Source organism: Anarrhichthys ocellatus, unplaced genomic scaffold, assembly GCF_004355925.1.
Source record: "Anarrhichthys ocellatus isolate YVR2014 unplaced genomic scaffold, GSC_Weel_1.0 scaffold8, whole genome shotgun sequence".
Classification (NCBI taxonomy): Eukaryota; Metazoa; Chordata; class Actinopteri; order Perciformes; family Anarhichadidae; genus Anarrhichthys; species Anarrhichthys ocellatus.
In genome coordinates, this window is record NW_022280038.1 from 881,175 (window position 1) to 900,396 (window position 19,222).

Here is a 19,222-nt window from a genome sequence, read left to right on the forward strand (position 1 = left end):
GTGTGTGTGTGTGTGTGTGTGTGTGTGTGTGTGTGTGTGTGTGTGTGGAATCAACAAAATTAGGAATCACCAAGATTGCCATATCACAGATTTTGAATCTCTCCAAACAGCATTATGCACCCACTACTTAAATAAACACAATTAGACGGAACGTGGACTGATGAAGGTTGAACCAACCAGTGTTTGACACTGACTGTGTTTGATTCACTCTGTAGGTTTGTGAAATGTATCTGCTGCACAAAATCTGGCATTTTATACTTTCAAAAACTAGAAAATGATGTGGCCAGTTATGTGAATGACACCAACTATAACATTAAAAAAGATCAGTATTTGTTTTTACAAAGGCAGAGCAGTTAATGCGTTAAAATCCAACAACAACCTGAAATGACAAAGAGGGACCCAGTCCAAGTGAAAACACACCAGTGACAGTCAGGTATGGTGTTGATAGGGAAACCCTGGGCTCAGTGCCAGGTCCTGTTTTCTCCAGAGCAGAAACAATGTGATATTTCAAGAGAATTACTATAACATCGCCTTGTTTCATTATGAGCTTCAGTTACTTGCAACTATAAAGGCTTCAACCAATTAATGATCTGTTGTTCAATAATTATTTTTATTTTGGACCATTATCGTCCAACCGTAGCCCTACAGAGGAGCTGCAGCTCCTGCTTTTGTTGTGAGTGTGGAATCACTCGTGATGACGGAGAGCCTCATCTGTGTTTACTGAAAACAGCTGTGATCCAAGGGACTCGTCAGTGGTTGAGATTGTCTCCTTATTTACCAGATTTTGAGCTCAGTCCTCTTCCTCCTTTTCCTTCTTTGCTGCCACAGCTCAACACTGACGATCAGAAAAAAGTCTTTTTGGGCCCGATGGCATCACATGACAGACCCAGAAATTGTAGCTTGGCGATACATGCATCTTACATTGCAGGAACTTATTTTCATCTTTTGCTTTGCATACAATTTCAATAATGTGTTTACATTAGCTAATGCACTTTCCTTTTCTTTTTTTTCGAGCAAAATGCTTCCAATTATGTTCATGCTGGTGTACGACACACTCGAAAACAAACACGAAGACACACACAAATCACCCGAAATCAAGAGATGTCTGTATACGACATTGTATTTACACTGGGGGTTTAGTCTTTTTGATGATAAAATAGGATTAAAATAGTAATAATAAAGTATTGTTATTGTGCCCATTGTTATTTCAACAATTCTCTTTGTCGCCATGGTAATGGAGCCTTATCTTCACTTATCTTGGAGCCGTCGGTAACAGGGAACAGCAAACGCGATAGCTCCTTGTGAGCCTCATCCACCTTGTTATTGGCTGACCTCTGTGGAGGCTCTGGGGACCAGCCTATTTGATTTGTCTCGCCTCTTCCCGGTCGGTCAGCTGGGGGATGCCAGGAATTCCTTTTGTCCGTAGTTCTCTCTCGCAGTGTTCCCAACAAGCTCCACAAGGCCAACGGTCGGCTCTGTTGTGATTAACTTCAACAGAATATTTTTTCCGATGTTGTTTCACATTCTTCGACTATAAGGTAATGCCGGTGGATAACGAAAATAATTAGAACAGTGTTTGCAGTGGGGAAGCCGGTGAGGGATTGGGTCCAAACTTTGGAGAGAAAAAACAAAACAATAGATAAAGAAGAATTATTCTTCAATTCTGCCTTGAAGGAGAAGAAACTGTTGTCTTCTGTCCTTCTCTGATAAGCCTTCAAACTGGAGTTACTGGTTTGTAATTCATGCCCACTACACTGTGACAACATGCCAACGGATACCCTTGCAGGTGCTCTCTATTTTGACTCTTTTTTTTCATACCCCGTGCCTAATATATCTGTAGATACATCTTTTTATTCAAATTTGTTTCTATTTTATTAAATGAGTTGAGTTTCTCTACAATCTTTCCAGGCCTCCCCAAGCTGCTGCAGAAGTACCTCTCGGGGTGCTGGTTCCCTGGTTGGGGATCACCACTCTAGGCAGCTACAGGTTTAGACTTGTATTTATGCAGTGAAACATGACTCAGCAAGCATAACAATGAGGTTCGGTCCACAGTCTCGGGAGAACTAGTCCGTCTTGGTGTAATGTGTAAATACGCCTATATCTTATTATGATTAAAAACTAAAATGACAGGTAATAATAGACAGATTTAATACCTTGTCTGTCAAAAATAACCAACAATGAGTCCGTTTTTAGTGACTCTTGGAAGCTTCTGTTGAGTTGAGTAGGACTACTGCGTTCTGTATTTGCTTGTGTTTTCTGTATTTATGGAAAAATAATGACTGTGGGATGAAAGAGAAACTACAGATAAACGCTAAATTCTTTTTAGACCCATTTGAGTCAAAATAGCGGCAGTGCACATACAGTGAACGAGACTGAATGTTGATGAATGAAGCGGTGCCGATCAATATTCTTTTGATCGCTGCGATCAGTAGTCACACATTAATGTGTTACGGGTGTTTTTATTTTGGAAGTGGTGAGTGGTTTAGATTATTCATTTTCAGCGTGTTTGGAGTAGAACTCGTGTTCTTTCATATTACCATCTCATCCACAGCCTGACACGTCATGGTCTATAAGAATTGTTCCTTTACTCTCTACGGAGGGTTTCTATATAGAGAGTTTAGTGTCTGCATTCACACATCCCACAATATTGACCTGAATCATTTCATTTAGAACAAATCTTGAACTAAAAGTTAGGAACCTTTTTGATATTGACGTGAGGCGAAACGGGGTTGTTGAATATCATTTTGGAAAACACATAAGCCAGATCGGTCTTTGATTAATAGTTATGTTCAAAAATTGCCTCAAATTGTCATTTTAGACGTGCAGCCCAGCCGTATCGGTCAGGGTAATTACTAAACCAAATCATACAGGAAGTTGAGGCAGCCCCAGGGGCCGGTTCCTGGCAGTCTTTGTCACCAGGGCAACACAATTAATGAAGAAAAAAAACCATCACAATCCCATTATTGACTACAGCCATTTCCATCTGACATCCTGATCAAATCCAGTTATTTACAAAGACCAAAAAACAAGTTTGAACTTGAACTTGAAGGTTAAGGATCCCATAAAGACAGAACTTTGTGGATTGTCATTTAATCTGCTCCACCTCCTCTCTACTCTTAACCAAAAACGTGTGATGTATTTTAACTTTACAATCTAGTCAAACTTGTCAAATGCAGGTCAGTGATCTGTTTTGCTGGTCTTTCGACGTGGCAACGACTGAGGCTGCTAATTGGATGGAAAAGATGCCAAATATCAGCACACGAGGGTTGAATTTACACTTCTGAGTTACAGTAAGTGATGGATTTCCCGTCTGTGCCGTTGGGAGTTGAAGCCAATAGATCTCTATCTGTGTTTTTGAATCAACTCGGCTGTCATCAGTCTAGACATCTGCCTTTGCCTGTTATTGTTGTGCCGTGCTGCTGAGTAGTACACACTGCTAAAGCCCGGAGCGTCATCGCGGCAACTGTGTGTCTGTGTCTGCATGTGGGACACGCTGTTCCTGTCACGCCCTGAGGATGGGGGCTGAACACCAGGATTAACAGTTAGAAAAGGCTTTTAATTCTTCGTTGATCAGCTGATCAAGCAGGAGAGAGAGATACAGTCCACCTGCCACTTTCATTGTGTAGCCAGCCAGCAAGATATTCAGAATTATGAATGACTCTGAAGTCTTATCTTATTATGGCTAAATTTGACATAATTAGTAAAATGATAAAAAGAATAAATACATATAAAAGAATAGAATAAAACGACGGTTTCACCATTCAACTAAATGTTTAGGTTAGAATATGATAGTATATGACAAATAATAATAGGACTGTTAAAAATACATTCATGTTAATTGTAATGATTGTAATGGAATTTTGTTCATGTTGCACTAGGAATTCTTAGAAATTTTAACAGTACACTTTTTTGTGTACCCCCAGCGTAGTTCTGTTTGTGTTGTCTGGCTCCCCCAGCTGGCAGTCCTACCACCTGTGTGTGTGTGTGTGTGTGTGTGTGTGTGTGTGTGTGTGTGTGTGTGTTGCTTTCAAAAAGACATCATGGTGTTGTTTTAGTTCCCTCCTCCTCCATCTCCATCTTTAAACCCCTGTCTTCACCCCCTTTCTCCTCCATCTCCACCTTTCTGCAGTTCATCCTCATCCTTCAACTTCCTCCTTCTCACCTCCCCCACTTCTCCATATCCTCTCGTTTCGCTGCAGTTCTGCATCAACCTGTCCCTGAAAGTGCAGTAAAGAGGGGTAAAAGCTGGGAGTCATTATGCTGCAGATGTCCAGTGGAATGCTGATGTACGCTGTGTGTTCATGTCACCCCGTGCTGGTCAGCCAGTGAGTTGTGTTCAGGAGGCCGCAGACTTAACAGCTTCAGTCTGAGCCAAAACTTCCGTTGCAGATTATCGGCTTCCTCTCTCCCTCAGCTTCCTCCGTCTGCTGGCCAGAGGCTGTACATTACCACGTTGCAAAATTACACCTTTCAAACACAGCCCCCCCCTCCATCTCAGAGGTCAGAGGGGGCGAGGGGGAGTCGGGGGGGCGGCGGGGGCTCGGAGCAGGGAAACAACATTGTGTGCCAGAGAAGTGGCAGCGCTGGTTCCCTCCTGCTGCGTGCAAACAGCCTGCCGAATGGTTGGTGGGACCAAGCGGTCTGAGGCTTCCCGATTGGCTTGTGTGTGAGCCAGGAGGCGGGCTGGAAGGTCATCTCGTGGGCACCGCCCGATGATGAATGTTGGTCATGTCGGAGAGGTGGTAGATTTCTCCGACGCCCCGAATTCAGCCGTCACTCACTGGCAGCACATCAGTTGGCATCGCATCAAGGGATGTCCTGAGCAGGTGTGCTTGTATTGGTTTGACAGATCAATTCAGTCTGTATTTGGTTGTTACCAATATCATATATTTGGTCAGAGCAGTGTGGACTGCGCAGCATGCACAAACCCAGTAATTCAGTCTGTACTGATGATGAAACATTATAATGTAGCTTGAAATGGCTACTTTTTCCTCTATTTGTCTGTCCTGGTGGCTTCTAAATACATAGAATAAATTGATTTTAATTTCAACACAAAGGTGTAAGCGGGCATTGTTCTAAAGAGATGCTGGTCATTACACAGCTCATAAATGTGTCCTGAAATGCGACACAAACAAAGTTAACCATTATTTATTGGAGCTGCAATGAGTCAGTCGGTGAATCGAAACGTAAATATTGACTCGTCTTATAAGATGTTATCTTCAGTCTTGTCAGTCTGCAGGTTATGATAAATCATGCGACTAAAGCCCTAACCCTGACTGACAAAGTTCAGCCGGGCTTTTCACGACAGGCATTTTTCCTATAAACAGTAACACACTTCCTTTTAGCCATAAGCTCCAAGTAGGAGGGGGAAGAGATCAAGCAGATTGGAACCTCTCCGTTGTGTTTAAGGCCTCGGGAATGACTTCCTATTCCAATTTGACATCTGTTTTTTGGAGCCCCCCTCCCCTCCCCTCCCAAAGAGCCTGAGCAGCTCTCTCAGCATCAGTTTACCCATTTTGAGCACACGGTAGTAAAGCAAGTCCAAGTTGCAGATTCCCTGACTCAAACATTCGTTCTGGAGTAATGGATGCATCAGTGAAACATAAACACGAGGAGCAGCGGAACGCATCTCCTCCGGCCTGGAGCCGTCAATTTGTTTGACGGAGACGCCGGAGGCGACATGTTGCAACGTGCTATAAACAACTTTGTTCACTTTGTTTAAACACAGCCCTGGCTAACCTAAGTGGATGACATAATCATAATTACAGGTTTTTTTTTTCTTTTTGGTGGGGGGGGGTCATCTAGTTGTTGCTGGTTCCGATACCGCTCTCCTTTTTTGTTTATGCCTTACAGGACACATGCACAAAGCATTTCAAGCAGTGATTCAAAGTGTTGTCACAGCAATTCCTGTTTGTTTCTGTAGCTCACAGTCTAGGTGCCGTTTCAGTTTTCTGTGTCACGTTGAACCGATGAGCCACCGTCAGTAAAGCCGTGTTAAAAGTCTCCCGTCGTTACTCGAAGCAGACCGGTCCAGCGTTTTTCCTTCTGGAGCGTCTCAATCAGTTTTCCCCATCATCAGTTTTTTTTTTTTGTTTTTTTTTTTTACAATATCTTCTTATTTAGAGGAACACACCACAGCAACTGGATGAGTTATTTGTAGCAGTGCTTGTTGGAAAACCCGGAGCGGAGAGGCTTCTGTCACTGTGGATCTGGGATGCACGCTATCGGGCTGAACACCAGGCCGCCCAGCAAACAGCAGTCTCTAATACACAACCTGTCAGAGGACTCTGGATTCTGTCAGCTGTATTTACATCTTTTTTTAGACATAAGAAACTTACATACAAAGTTGTTAGTTGAAGGTGAAGCACGCCTTACGTGGTAAGCTGGGTTCAGAGAGACGATGCGCACGCATTTGCAAGTTCACTCCACTAAATGCAAGTCATTTGTTCGGGACTGTAGCCAATAGAGCTAGAGGGCGAATTCAGGCTGACTGGTTTGTTCGTCACACGCTGACACTTGCTAAAGTAGGGAAATACCCCATTACTGTGTTGGCTGATGTGCAACCGGTCCCGATCCAGTTGAAATGTCTTTGTGTGGTAACCCACCATTCCCAAAGAACACCACATTGTACTTTGGTACCGCACTAGAACTGTATCCTGATGCTTGACATTTCACATTTACGGTCGTACCGCAAAATGTTGATTTGCCGCATTTTGTGGATGAGAGGGTCTCTCATCTAATCCCGGCGAAAAGAGAAGAAGAATAATGTCCCAGAACGTCGAACTATTCCTTTCAGCTGTCAGAATGCTTTGCTAAATTTGCACGGCGTAGCTCGTAATATGTAAATACAAATATCTGAATCAGACTGAATCATATCTGTTGTGAGTAATATGATATGGTATTGGACAGATGTCCAAATGTGTCAACATTTTTACTCATCTGCATAGGTGTAATACTTCCCTTGTCTCCTTATCCCCATCAGAGTGCCCGGAGAATTGTGCACGGCAAGCGTGCACGGCGGACGGCGAGTGCTGCCACCCTCAGTGTCTGGGCAGCTGCTCGCTCCCCCACAGCGACACGGCTTGCGCGGCCTGCGCGCACTACTACCACGAGGGGCGCTGCGTGGCCGACTGCCCTCTCGACACCTACAGGTTCGAGGGCTGGCGGTGCATCAACAAAGAGCTCTGCTCCAAAGTCCACCTCCCCGACTTCAACAGCTTCGTCATCCACGGCGGAGAGTGCATGTCTGAGTGCCCACATGGGTACATGCAGACCGCACCCAACAGGTGAGCCACAATTCCCCACCCCCACCCTCATGGCTGAAATGGAGCCATTGGGTGGAGGTAATTGTTGGCCTGACACCGGCACCAACTCCCTGCTATTAGTTTCCATTCTAAAAATGTCCTCAGGACAAATTCTGAATATAATACAACAGCTACATTAAAGGGTAGTTACTGTGGAAGCAACCATCCATGGCCGCTTTATAAACCTGTCGTTGTTTGGTGAAATAATAAAGGTTTTCTCGTTAAAACTCTCCTAGACATCATTTGGCTGGTGTGGTCACACATTTACGTAAAATCTTTTAGAGTCGGGAGTGAAAAACAAAACAAAATAAAGGTCAGGGGAGAGTTACAAGAGTTTTGAGAACGAATGTACTTCAGTAAAACGACAGCGTCTCCTGTCCCCTCTCTATCTCTCCCCGTCTGTCTCCAGTATGTCCTGTAAAGCCTGCGATGGTCTGTGCGATAAAGTGTGCGAGGGGAAGGTCATCGACTCCGTGGATGCCGCTCAGTCTCTCAAGGGCTGCACTGTTATCAAAGGCAACCTGCACATCAACATCCGCCGAGGCCGTAAGTACCGCGCTGTGCAGCAGCAGCAGCAGCGCCACGGTTAACGCTGAGAAACGTTTCCACGTGACCTCTGCTAGCTGCAGTTTCTCTGCTAGCTGCAGTTTCTCTGCTAGCTGCAGTTTCTCAGCTGGCGTGTTGACATATTGACAGGTGACACCTCTGGATTTCTGTTTCCAAAACACTACTGACCAAAGCAGTGTTGTGTTTCGCTTTAAACGTGAACGGGTCTACAAAGCAGAAGCGATGATGAGGTTCGTCTAGACCGAGGCTTTTAACAAGTTCCGGGAAGTGTATAATTTCCAGATGTTGCCTGAAAAATCTTAAGGAGGATGAGGAAGAAGGCTGAAAAGGAAGGGGGGAGGGATAGTGGGGAGAAAGATGAATGCAAGTGAAAGAATTGAGATAGAAAAAAAAAAGGCAAATTCAGATATTTATTGAGGTGATTTCTAGTAAAACAAAGTTGTCAAACCTTCAGCAGTCTACAAATTAAAGATATACTATATTATAGTACAAAGTATAAACGCAAGATTTACAATTTCAGAAGAAATAAGTAATAGGTATGTATTGGTAGAATAGGTAATAACAGTAGTGTGTCTGTCTTTGTGTGTGTGTAGACAACATGGTGGCAGAGCTGGAGAGTTTCACAGGTTTGATCCAGAGGGTGACCGGTAAAGTGCGGATCCGACACTCCCACACTCTGAGCTCGCTGGCCTTCCTCCGTAGCCTCCGACACATCGATGGAGAAAACCTTCTGGATGAGTAGGGACAAACACACACACACACACACACACACACATTTAACTGCAAGCACATACACACCAAAAAAAAACAGTTTTAGCCCCAACAGCTATCAGGTGAGACGGATGTGTCTCCTGCTACTCCTATTCTATTTCTATGGTTCGGGTAGTAAGCAATCCGAGTCATGTGCAGCATTCGTGTTTTAATGTGGCTAGTCGAGGTCATCAAGGTGGACAGACAAGGAAAGGATGTTTTGACTGTGAGGGTGCAGACTGGAGAGTGTTTTATGTCGGACAGACTTACTTGTTTTGGGTTTTTTACAAGTCCTTGAATGCAGCATGACTTCAAAACAGGCCAAGGAAAGGTTCTCTCAGGGTCACGGAGAGGCCTTCATTCCCTCCTCCGTCTGTTTATCCTCCACTTCACAGGAATCTCGCTGTCCCAAGGCCCACGTTACAGTCATTCCTGAATGTCTGAGTACCCAGCGACAAGTAAAAACGGCACCTCCTCTCCTCTCCAGCATGAAAAAGCAGTCCCTGGTTAATCGGATTTCCCGGGTCATTTTTATCTTACTGTGTCCCCCTACTGTCTAACTGGGTTATTAAACCACCAGCTGAAAATTTGGAGATCTACTGAGAAGAGTCGAGCACTCCGCTGCTGCCTTTTTGTACAATTAGCATAGAAAGTTGGCCTTCAGCTTGGCACGAATCACAATATTCACACAATAAACCACCTCAGAAACATTATAGAATAGATGTAGACTGGAGAAGCGCGTTGATCGGCTGTCATTCATTCATCCTCTCTTTCCTCCGCCCCTCCAGCATGTACGCCTTCGTGGCAGTGGACAACCAGCAGCTCCAGTATCTTTGGGACTGGAAGAAGCAAAACCTCACCATCAAGGCGGGAAAGCTGTTCTTCAGGGCCAACCCAAAGCTCTGCATGTCCGAGATCCGCAAGATGTGGGAGAAGACGGGCATCCAGGGCCGCTTCGACGAGAACGATTTCCGAAACAACGGCGACAGAGCCAGCTGTAAGGGTCACTTGAGCTTCGGTCTGAAAAAACTGCATGTACCGATTTATGTACAGGAATCTTTATGTACAGGAATCTTTATGTACAGGACGCTTTATGTACAGGAATCTTTATGTACAGGAATCTTTATGTACAGGACGCTTTATGTACAGGACTCTGTGAGCCTGATGCTGCTCTGCATCATTGTCTGCTCTGTCAACTAGACCGATTGGTGCACATACTGACTGAAACATATTGAAGTTCACTCCCTCATTCCCGTTTGCTTAGGTGAAAGCACGATCCTGACGTTCAAGTCCAACAGCACCAGCAGTACAAGGATCAAACTGACCTGGCAACGCTACCGCCCCCCCGACTACAGAGACCTCATCAGCTTTATCGTCTACTACAAGGAGGCGTAAGTTTTGGGAGAACCGTTGCTGGTTCCTTTCCTTTAATTCTATTGTAGCAATGATGGGAGCTGGCTCTTGATTTTCCCTGCTTATTAAAGGCAAGACGGGGGCCAGTCAGACCCTCACCATCAGGTTAATTAACAGGACTTTAAATACACTGAACAACAAATAAACGTTATTAATTAATAGCCAAGTTTCCGTCCAACTTGAATGCAAATGTCAAAGAAATTTGCAAAACAATCTGGTAAAAAAGCACATTAATGTGCATTTCCATGCGAATATTAGGAGTTGAGCTTATCGGATGCCATGAACCTTATGAACCTCGAGCAGTTTCAGTGCATTTTTCTTCGGGGGGACATTTTAAGAAATGTAGAATAAAGTGATTTTGATGAAATATCACAATTTCAATCTTTGATTTGGTTGCTTTTCGTGACGGAAGCGTTGCTTTAAACCATTGCCGAAGGAGAGGGCTCAATGAGAAGTAATTAAAAGAGCACTGTAAAAATGTTTGCCCTAACCCGGAAAACACTCTATTTCTAATGCTGTTTAGGATTTGTTTACGTCACTGATATATGTAAACACAAGAAAAAAACAGGTCTATATCAAAAATGAATACATGACAAGCGCACAAAATTAAAATTGTTATAACTGTAAATTGACAAAGCCCAAAAAGTTAATAATCGATCGATCTGAACCACATTCCCTCCAGGCCATTTCAGAACATCACAGAGTTCGAGGGGCAGGACGGCTGCGGCTTCAACAGCTGGAACATGGTGGATGTGGAGCTGAGGCCGGACAAGGACTCGGACCCCGGAGTTCTGCTGTCCAGCCTGAAGCCCTGGACGCAGTACGCCGTGTTCGTCAAGGCCATCACTCTCATGGTGGAGGACAAACATTTGCCGAGTGCCAAGAGCAAGGTGGTCTACATCCGCACCAGCCCTTCAGGTGAATTTAACGCCGTAGGTCACGGTTACAAGCAGCCGACTGTTCAGTTCATGGTCAGAGGTCGTAGGCTGCATCGTCACAGTAGATATTACAAGGGTTTGCAAATGACAGAGAGGTGCTGAAAGAGCGAGACTGATATTTCACAAAGCCTATAATTGCCAGCAATGAAGGGAGAGTGTCTCCAAGCGACGCGTTGTCACCTTGCACAATAAGTGACTAACATGTGGGTCAGAAGTCAGACGGCGAAATATTTCTGTCCACATTGCTGCTTGTTTGTCAGATACATGCGAGAGCGGTCCATGATTGCAGTGGGCTCGCATTTCTGTATGTGATCCAGACATAGTGTGTGAGGAGAATAGAGAGGAAGGCTGTTTTAGTAAACACAGCTGCAACTCAAAGAGATGGGAGGGAAAATATGATTTACAAAATATGATTATGTGAAACGGCAGATTGCTTTAAATCAATCCAGCTGCACTGTGAAGGCGTAGCAGTGTGAATCGCATCTGCAGTGGCAGACCGAGGAGAAAAAGTGAAGGAAAAAAACAGGCGTTGCCGTCCCGAGCTCCGGGACCAGGAGTGATTCAGGTTCACGTCTCTCTTTCAGCGCCCTCCATGCCTCAGGACGTGCGAGTGTACTCAAACTCCACTACGCAGCTGGTGGTGCGTTGGTCTCCGCCCATCTCGCCCAACGGGAACCAAACTTACTACCTGGTGAGGTGGCAGCAACAAGCCGAAGACCGAGAGCTGTATCAGCACAATTACTGCTCTAAAGGTACAAAACTACAACACACTCTCAACTTTTATCGCTAGTTGTTAGATTAGGGAGAACTTCCTGTCAAAACACATCTTCTGCCTCCTCCTCCTCCTCCAGAGCTGAAGATCCCCATTAGGATCGCCGCCATAGGCGTGGGAGACCAGGAAGAGGACACCAAGCCCACTAAGCCAGACCCCGACGGGCCGGACAAAGGCCCCTGCTGCCCCTGCCCCAAGTCAGTGGAGGACCTGGAGGCCGAAGCTGCTGACGCCTCCTACAGGAAGGTCTTTGAGAACTTCTTGCACAACTCCATATTCACACCGAGGTGAGCGGCTCATTGTCATCGTCAATGTGGGTATTATCTCCCAGGTCTTCATTTGTCCAATTGTAGAGTTATGATCAGTAGTAGTATAAAATAACAAAAAAACTGATCAACATATGTACACTTGAAAAGCTCTTTTTTAAATTATTTTCTGTCTGATTCAGCTGCCTTTCGCTTCAGACATCTGCATCACATTATCTCTCTTTGTCTCTACACACACACACACACACACACACAGAGCTCGGCCCAGTTGATGTTAATTAGTTCTCAGTAATGTCTTACAGACAGAAAAAAAAGGTCTGGATGTATTTTCTTTTAAAGATATACAGGTGGGAAGGTTTCACATATTTCCTGCATTTTAATTTCCAGCTGACCTCACACCCGACCAGTGTGTGAACCAACACGCATGTCACCTCGTAAACTGGACTGTGCTCATGTGACCGTTACAGACCAGAGACGTTCCCGCATGTGGTGGGACTGTCTGAAACAGTTAGAGACGGAAAACGTTGCCCATTTGCCCTAAAACGAGAAATGTAGTTAAAGATGAAATTGCTCCAGATGAAACGAAACCTGGCACACATGGAGAACTGGAACTCTCTTTGTTATATTTTTATTTGACCGTTGCCATTTTCTTTCAGCTGTCCCTCTTAGCAGTTGCGGGGGAGAACTCCTTGCAACTTCTAGTTTTGTAGAATGTAGATGTTTCGTCTTAGATCTCCGCTCTTCCTCTCGCCTCCAGGCCACCGGATCGTCGCCGGCGAGATCTCTTCGGCTTCGCTAACTCCACTCACCCCCGCCGCAGCCGGCTGCACGCCAACAGCAGCACCGTCCCGCCTCTCCAAGCTGCCGGCAACGGCAGCGCCGTGGCGGACTTGGAGCCGGCAGACAGGGAGTTTGAGTTTGTGGAGCAGGCGGTGTCGGAGCGCGAGCTGCAGATCTCCGGCCTGCAGCCGTTCACGGTGTACCGCATCGACATCCACGCCTGCAACCGGCAGGTCCAAAGCTGCAGTGCCGCGGAGTTCGTCTTCTCCAGGACCAAGCCCGCAGGTTAGAGGCGGTGTAACGATGTTACAACCGGCAATGTAGTGTCTCCGGGCGTGTGATTTTCCTCGAAAACACTAAAGGGTAGCAGACCAAATATTAGGATTTACTAGCGCCTGAGGAAATGATAACCTATTCTTCCCTGCGGCTCTCCAGAAAAGGCTGACGACATACCCGGCCAAGTGACCTGGGAGGGCCACGAGGACTGGGTGTTTCTGCACTGGCCCGAGCCTCCTCACCCCAACGGACTCATCCTCATGTATGAGATCAAGTTCAAACTGGCTGCTGAGGTAAGACAACGTCTGGGGACACGCTGTTCTTAACGAAAAACTTGGGATCCAGAAAATGGATTTGAAAGTCTGATGTTTTTCCAGCAATCTTTAGAGTTTATTTATTAGAGCTGTCCACATCCGAGAAAAATCAATAACCCCTTTGTGCATAGCATACCTTACTTTGCTTCATAGACTAAACTCGTCGGTTGCCCCCTCGTTTCTAGGTTGTAAGAATCTAAGTTTAAACCCTTGATAAACAAAAAAATGTCTCCTGTTTCCTCCTGTTTTTTGTAATATAAAGGCCACACACACTATAAAGTATTACTAAGTACATTATAGTGTCGAGCGTTCCACTAGTTAGTGGTTGCAACATTAGTAGTGCAAAGTAGATCAAAACAAGATATAATGTAGAAATAGTACCTGCTCATTTTAAATAGTCTCAGAAAACACAACCAGAAAAAAAAAAAAGTGTTAATCATGTAAATGTTTTCATTGCACAGCAAAGGTGAAAAGCCTTCTCTTTGGATTTTGAGTTTGTAAAATTCAGTCCACAGTAAGCTGTGTGTGTGTGTGTGTGTGTGTGTGTGTGTGTGTGTGTGTGTGTGTGTGTGTGTGTGTGTGTGTGTGTGTGTGTCAGACCGAGAAGCACGAATGTGTCTCTGGTCAGATGTATCAGGGCCAGCGGGGCGTTCGGCTGTCCAACCTCGGCCCAGGAAACTACTCGGTCAGAGTGAGAGCCACCTCCCTGGCTGGCAACGGCTCGTGGACAAGCGGTGCGGATCTCTACGTGGCTGAACGTAAGACACACACACACTGTCATGTCACTACATCGCTTCAGTCATATCTGTTTTTAAAAGCAGCTCAGACGTGATGACTGCAACCGTTGTAGTAATCAAAGTGTTTCAACCCAACAGGATATGAAAACTCGTTCTACGTCGTGATCTTTGTTCCCCTCTTCGCCATCCTCTTCTTTTGCCTTTTGGTCACAGTGATGGTGGTCGTCAGCAAGAAAAGGTGTGTGTGTTCCTGTCTACTGTGGTCATATGCGTAGAGCACAGCGATTGTTTCATAACAGCAATGCAACAGAATATATGATCATGACATTAAATGAGAAACATAGACGAATCAACAGTTTACCTTCAGAGAAATCAAGGAAACCGCTTTACTTTTCATCTCCCTGACAATCAATGTTTCAACCAGTTGCTAATGGTTGATGTGGTCACACAAGGATCCATATTCAATCACAAACCACTCAAACCAACACACAAGCTAAGAACAATTATAGTCTAAGTGGCATATATATAGCCAGAATGTGACCTCTGTTAGGTAGTGTTTAGGAAGTGTTTGTGTTAAAATGTTTACTTAAGAGGATGAATATATCATGTATATCTATGTGATTCAATGCTGGGAGACAATGTTGTGATAGAAGAACAACCGCCATGCTATAATAGCTTTCTCTGCTTTTTCTCCCCTTTTCCTGAAACTTAAATCAATGTTTTGAATTGCTCCAACCCCAGTGGGCATTTCAGAAATGTTTTGCCAATATTCTTTGGAAAGTAGCACGATTATACGTAACGCAGATCCCAAAGGTTAGCACGTGGGAGAAGGCGCATGCAAGTGTGTTTGTGCGTCTGTAAACGGGTCTGTTTTCGTTTCTGGTCAGGAGCAGTGACCGGCTTGGAAATGGAGTCCTGTACGCCTCGGTCAACCCCGAGTACTTCAGCGCCGCAGAAAGTGAGTGAGGGGTGAATGCCTGAAATGCAGCGCGCACTTTTATTGTTCCGCGGCGCGTCTTTTATTAACGCCAGATTTCTCTGTGCAGTGTACGTACCAGACGAGTGGGAGGTGGCACGGGATAAGATCGCCCTGAGCCGCGAGCTCGGCCAGGGGTCCTTCGGCATGGTGTACGAGGGCCTGGCAAAGGGCGTGGTCAAGGACGAACCAGAGACTCATGTCGCCATTAAGACCGTCAACGAGTCGGCCAGCATGAGGGAGAGGATAGAGTTTCTCAATGAAGCCTCTGTCATGAAGGAGTTCAACTGTCACCACGTGGTACGCACGCAGTCAAGAATGGATGTTCGTACACAACAAGACGACGATGACGTCGTTCAGTTCTCGTGACCCGCTGTGTGTTTGTTGCAGGTTCGTCTCCTGGGAGTGGTTTCTCAGGGCCAGCCCACCCTGGTCATCATGGAGCTGATGACGCGAGGGGACCTGAAGAGTTACCTGCGCTCCCTCCGGCCTAAAGATGTACTGACTCACTTCTATCCTTCATTGTCAAAAATCTGCATTTTTAAAACGGAAACAATCTACGTCTAGACAAGCGCTTTAGCTCCCGCTTCACAAATAATCTCCGCCCCAATCTACCACGCCTGAAAACCCACATCATATTACCAAAACCGGCGTTCCATGTGGGGGTGATAACACCACAAAACGCTCGAATAATAGCTGGCCCACTGCGCATGCAGGCAGTAGTAGCTTTATAAAACGCAGCTGCTAGCGAGAACAAGGTCAGCAACGCTTGTAATTCGTTATCCATGTTGAAATTAACTGGCAGTCCGAGGGCGGATGTTTTTCGTGTTCTCCCAGGAAAGGATCCCGTGATAGGTTTGTGACAGATCAGAGGACACGTCGTGACTGATGAGACCAAATCAAGACGCGAACCTGGGCCTCTTAAGTCATCGTTTTCAAAGGTCACCGTTTAAAACGCCAGAGTAGTGTTAGGCATAAACGTAGCTAAATGTATGCCTTTTAAAACGAAAAATGTAGTAGTGTGTACGTAGCCTGAATTGGCTTGATTGGACTGCTGATGACTTGAAGTTAATATCCAGCAACAATATGTATAACAGTGAGCGGATCGTGACCCGATGAATGCATTTATTTTCATATAAAAACGACCCGTCTTCTTTGTCGTATGATGCTTTTTAGATGAGCACATGTCGATTTTTGAGAAACCAGTAGGATCCGTTGGTGCAATTTACACTCATATATATATATATATATATATATATATATATACCCTCAAAAACATTAAAACCTACGTATTTCAGCACATATTTTGCTGTGAGCTGGTCACGTGATTAAATCTGCTAAATCATGCACACAATATGACATTTATTAGTTATGTGGAATGTGCACACGACATATTCTAAAGGGACTGATGAGCTGTGGCTCAGCTGCAGGAGCTTGTCCTTCCTTAGTGAACTTACTCTCTCACATCTGTCTGTCTGCAGCAACAGTGGACCAGCCTGTCTCTGCCTCCTCTGAAGAAGATGCTTCAGATGGCCGGGCAGATCGCTGACGGCATGGCTTACCTCAACGCCAACAAGTTTGTCCACAGAGACCTGGCAGCCAGGAACTGCATGGTGGCCGAGGACTTCACCGTTAAGATAGGAGGTAAAGAACCGTGAGGAGGTCAGAGGTCAATGTATGGCATGCTTATGAAGTGGAATCGTCTTAACTATCAAGTCACCGGACAACCGAATCATCAGGGAACCGTCTAGGGGCAGCCGTGTAGCTCTGTCAACATGTTTTCGTCCGCAGATCCAGAGCTGACCTCGCCAGCGGAAATGTGATGCAAGTAAACATCTTGCTTCCAGATTTGTTTCCTGTCAGAGAATAGGATCTAACAGGATCTGAAAAGGTCCAGGCCGTCATCAAGACCATTACGGTTACAATGATTGCTAGGAATTTTAAAAGTCTGTAATAGCGGTATCGAGTGATCTCTAAGGGGATTGTGGTTGCTGTAGTAAAATATCGAGGCCTATAATCTCAGTAAAGAGCGCCCTCCTGTGGAATACGGACACACATAGTACAAGAGCCAGCTGGAACAGTTTCCTTCAGTTACTTTATCCCCAAAAATGGTATCGATGTCGTCAATGCTTCTTTTTCTCCCCGTGTGTGTGTGTGTGTGTGTGTGTGTGTGTGCGTGCGTGCGCAGACTTTGGTATGACCAGAGACATCTACGAGACGGATTACTACCGCAAAGGTGGTAAGGGTTTGCTCCCTGTCCGCTGGATGTCCCCCGAGTCTCTGAAGGACGGGGTCTTCACCACCACCTCTGATGTCTGGTGAGCAGGCGTGCACAAACAGAAAAACAAACAACACATGGTGGCTTCATTTTCTGTGTTTACTCCTTCCAAAGTATTGTAGTGATTATGGAAGAGGCACTGATGTAACCCCCTCCCTCTCTCCCTCCCTCCCTCTGTGCAGGTCATTCGGGGTTGTACTGTGGGAAATCGCCACCCTGGCAGAACAGCCCTACCAGGGTCTATCCAATGAGCAGGTGCTCCGCTTCGTCATGGAGGGAGGGCTGCTAGAGAAACCACAGAACTGCCCCGACATGCTGTAAGACGCACACACAATCTGCACGCATTTCCCTCCACGATCCGATCTCTCCCCGTCTGCAGCGTTTTCCCTTCGCTCTGCTGTCTAAACCACAAGCGACGACCTTTTTTTTTTTTTTATTCGCACAAACGGAGAAGACGCAGGGATTTTCACGCCGCAGCGTCGATTACATTAACGGCCAACTGTGTGCTCCCCGTGATGTGTTTGTTCCTAATGTGGAACAGCCCAAGTATAAATCCACATCAAAAGAGCGTGTCAGACAAATTTGGCCACCGACCGCAACAAAACACTGAGGAAGCGTCAGATGGCGGAGTCATGAGGGGAACAAATGTGAAGGCACAGGGTGTGCTGGGAGAATAATGACGGTGACGAAAGCAGATTTCTGCTGATGAGCGAGTTCTCTAACAACAACCATCTCAACACAATATCTTCATGAACTTATTCTTAAACATATTGACACAAAAACATTCATGATAATTACAGTGTGATATTGTACAATATTTTTAAGTGTCGTATGGTGTAATTCGTAGCTTGCTCAGTCGTCTCAACTCTAATAGTGTATTAGACAGTATTCATTGTTATCAATTCATTCAGCCTTAAAGCAATAGTTTTCTACAAACTCATGTTTGTGCGATGCAACCACAGCCAAACGCCGGTTAGCTTAGCTCAGCACAAAAACTGAAAGTCAAACTTGTCAGGATGGATGAATAGTCACAGGAGACAGGTACAAACAGCATTTGGTTTAAAGGGACAGTAACTCCTCCCTTCCCAAGACTGCGCTAACATGAGCTGCAGAGGCTAACCTTACCTACTGTAGAAACATGGGAGGACCCGCTCGCCGTGTACATATGAAGGGCTCATTCTAAGCTAGTTATGAATATTATATTATATTTCTGCTAATAGATCCCCCGAAATGCTATACACACTGGCCCTTTAAATGCCCCTACTGTGAGCTTTGTGGTAGAATGACTGGGCTAACCTGTGTGTGTGTGTGTGTGTGTGTGTGTGTCTGTGTGTGTGTGTAGGTTCGAGCTGATGCGAATGTGTTGGCAGTACAATCCCAAGATGCGTCCAGCCTTCGTGGAGATCATCAGCAGCCTCAAGGACGAGCTGGACCCGTCTTTCCGAGAGGGAAGTTTCTTCTACAGCGCCGACAACAAGCCGGCCGAGGCCTCTCAGCACCACGTGGACAAGATGGACAACGTGGACACCATTCCTCTGGAACCCGCGTCTTCCACCCAGCAAACACAGCAAACCCCAGTCCCCCAACAGACCCCGCCCTCCCCGAGCTCAGAGGCTCCGCCAGCCCCGTCGTTAGCCCCCAGCCCCCCCCCCTCTCCCTGCACGTCGAGCGCCGCCATGGACAAGCAGCCCTCCGGCCAGCCGGCGGCCAACGGGCTGTCGGGGGCGGGCCTCGCGGCGGGGGCGGAACTGCCGCCGTACGCCCACATGAACGGGGGACGCAAAAACGAACGCGCCATGCCACTCCCGCAGTCCTCTGCCTGCTGATTGGACAGGGACACCCACCGGTCTG

At 45.9% G+C, this 19,222-nt stretch overlaps 1 protein-coding gene across 2 annotated transcripts in view; it reads left to right on the plus strand.

The window, feature by feature from the left end:
* Positions 1 to 19,222, plus strand: part of LOC116383991 (insulin-like growth factor 1 receptor) — a 40,216-nt gene extending 20,994 nt beyond the window's left edge. The window contains exons 6-24 of one of the 2 annotated variants that reach the window (XM_031848228.1): positions 6,983 to 7,286; positions 7,714 to 7,850; positions 8,465 to 8,609; positions 9,410 to 9,618; positions 9,886 to 10,012; positions 10,717 to 10,952; positions 11,557 to 11,724; positions 11,824 to 12,031; positions 12,768 to 13,075; positions 13,226 to 13,359; positions 13,979 to 14,138; positions 14,256 to 14,355; positions 15,005 to 15,075; positions 15,164 to 15,393; positions 15,484 to 15,591; positions 16,575 to 16,737; positions 17,282 to 17,411; positions 17,554 to 17,688; positions 18,714 to 19,222. In XM_031848228.1, the coding sequence (XP_031704088.1) occupies positions 6,983 to 7,286; positions 7,714 to 7,850; positions 8,465 to 8,609; positions 9,410 to 9,618; positions 9,886 to 10,012; positions 10,717 to 10,952; positions 11,557 to 11,724; positions 11,824 to 12,031; positions 12,768 to 13,075; positions 13,226 to 13,359; positions 13,979 to 14,138; positions 14,256 to 14,355; positions 15,005 to 15,075; positions 15,164 to 15,393; positions 15,484 to 15,591; positions 16,575 to 16,737; positions 17,282 to 17,411; positions 17,554 to 17,688; positions 18,714 to 19,197 (3,557 nt within the window). In that variant the 3' untranslated portion in view covers positions 19,198 to 19,222. The remainder of the gene's footprint in view (positions 1 to 6,982; positions 7,287 to 7,713; positions 7,851 to 8,464; positions 8,610 to 9,409; positions 9,619 to 9,885; positions 10,013 to 10,716; positions 10,953 to 11,556; positions 11,725 to 11,823; positions 12,032 to 12,767; positions 13,076 to 13,225; positions 13,360 to 13,978; positions 14,139 to 14,255; positions 14,356 to 15,004; positions 15,076 to 15,163; positions 15,394 to 15,483; positions 15,592 to 16,574; positions 16,738 to 17,281; positions 17,412 to 17,553; positions 17,689 to 18,713) is intronic. The other variant, XM_031848229.1, reaches the window with a different exon arrangement.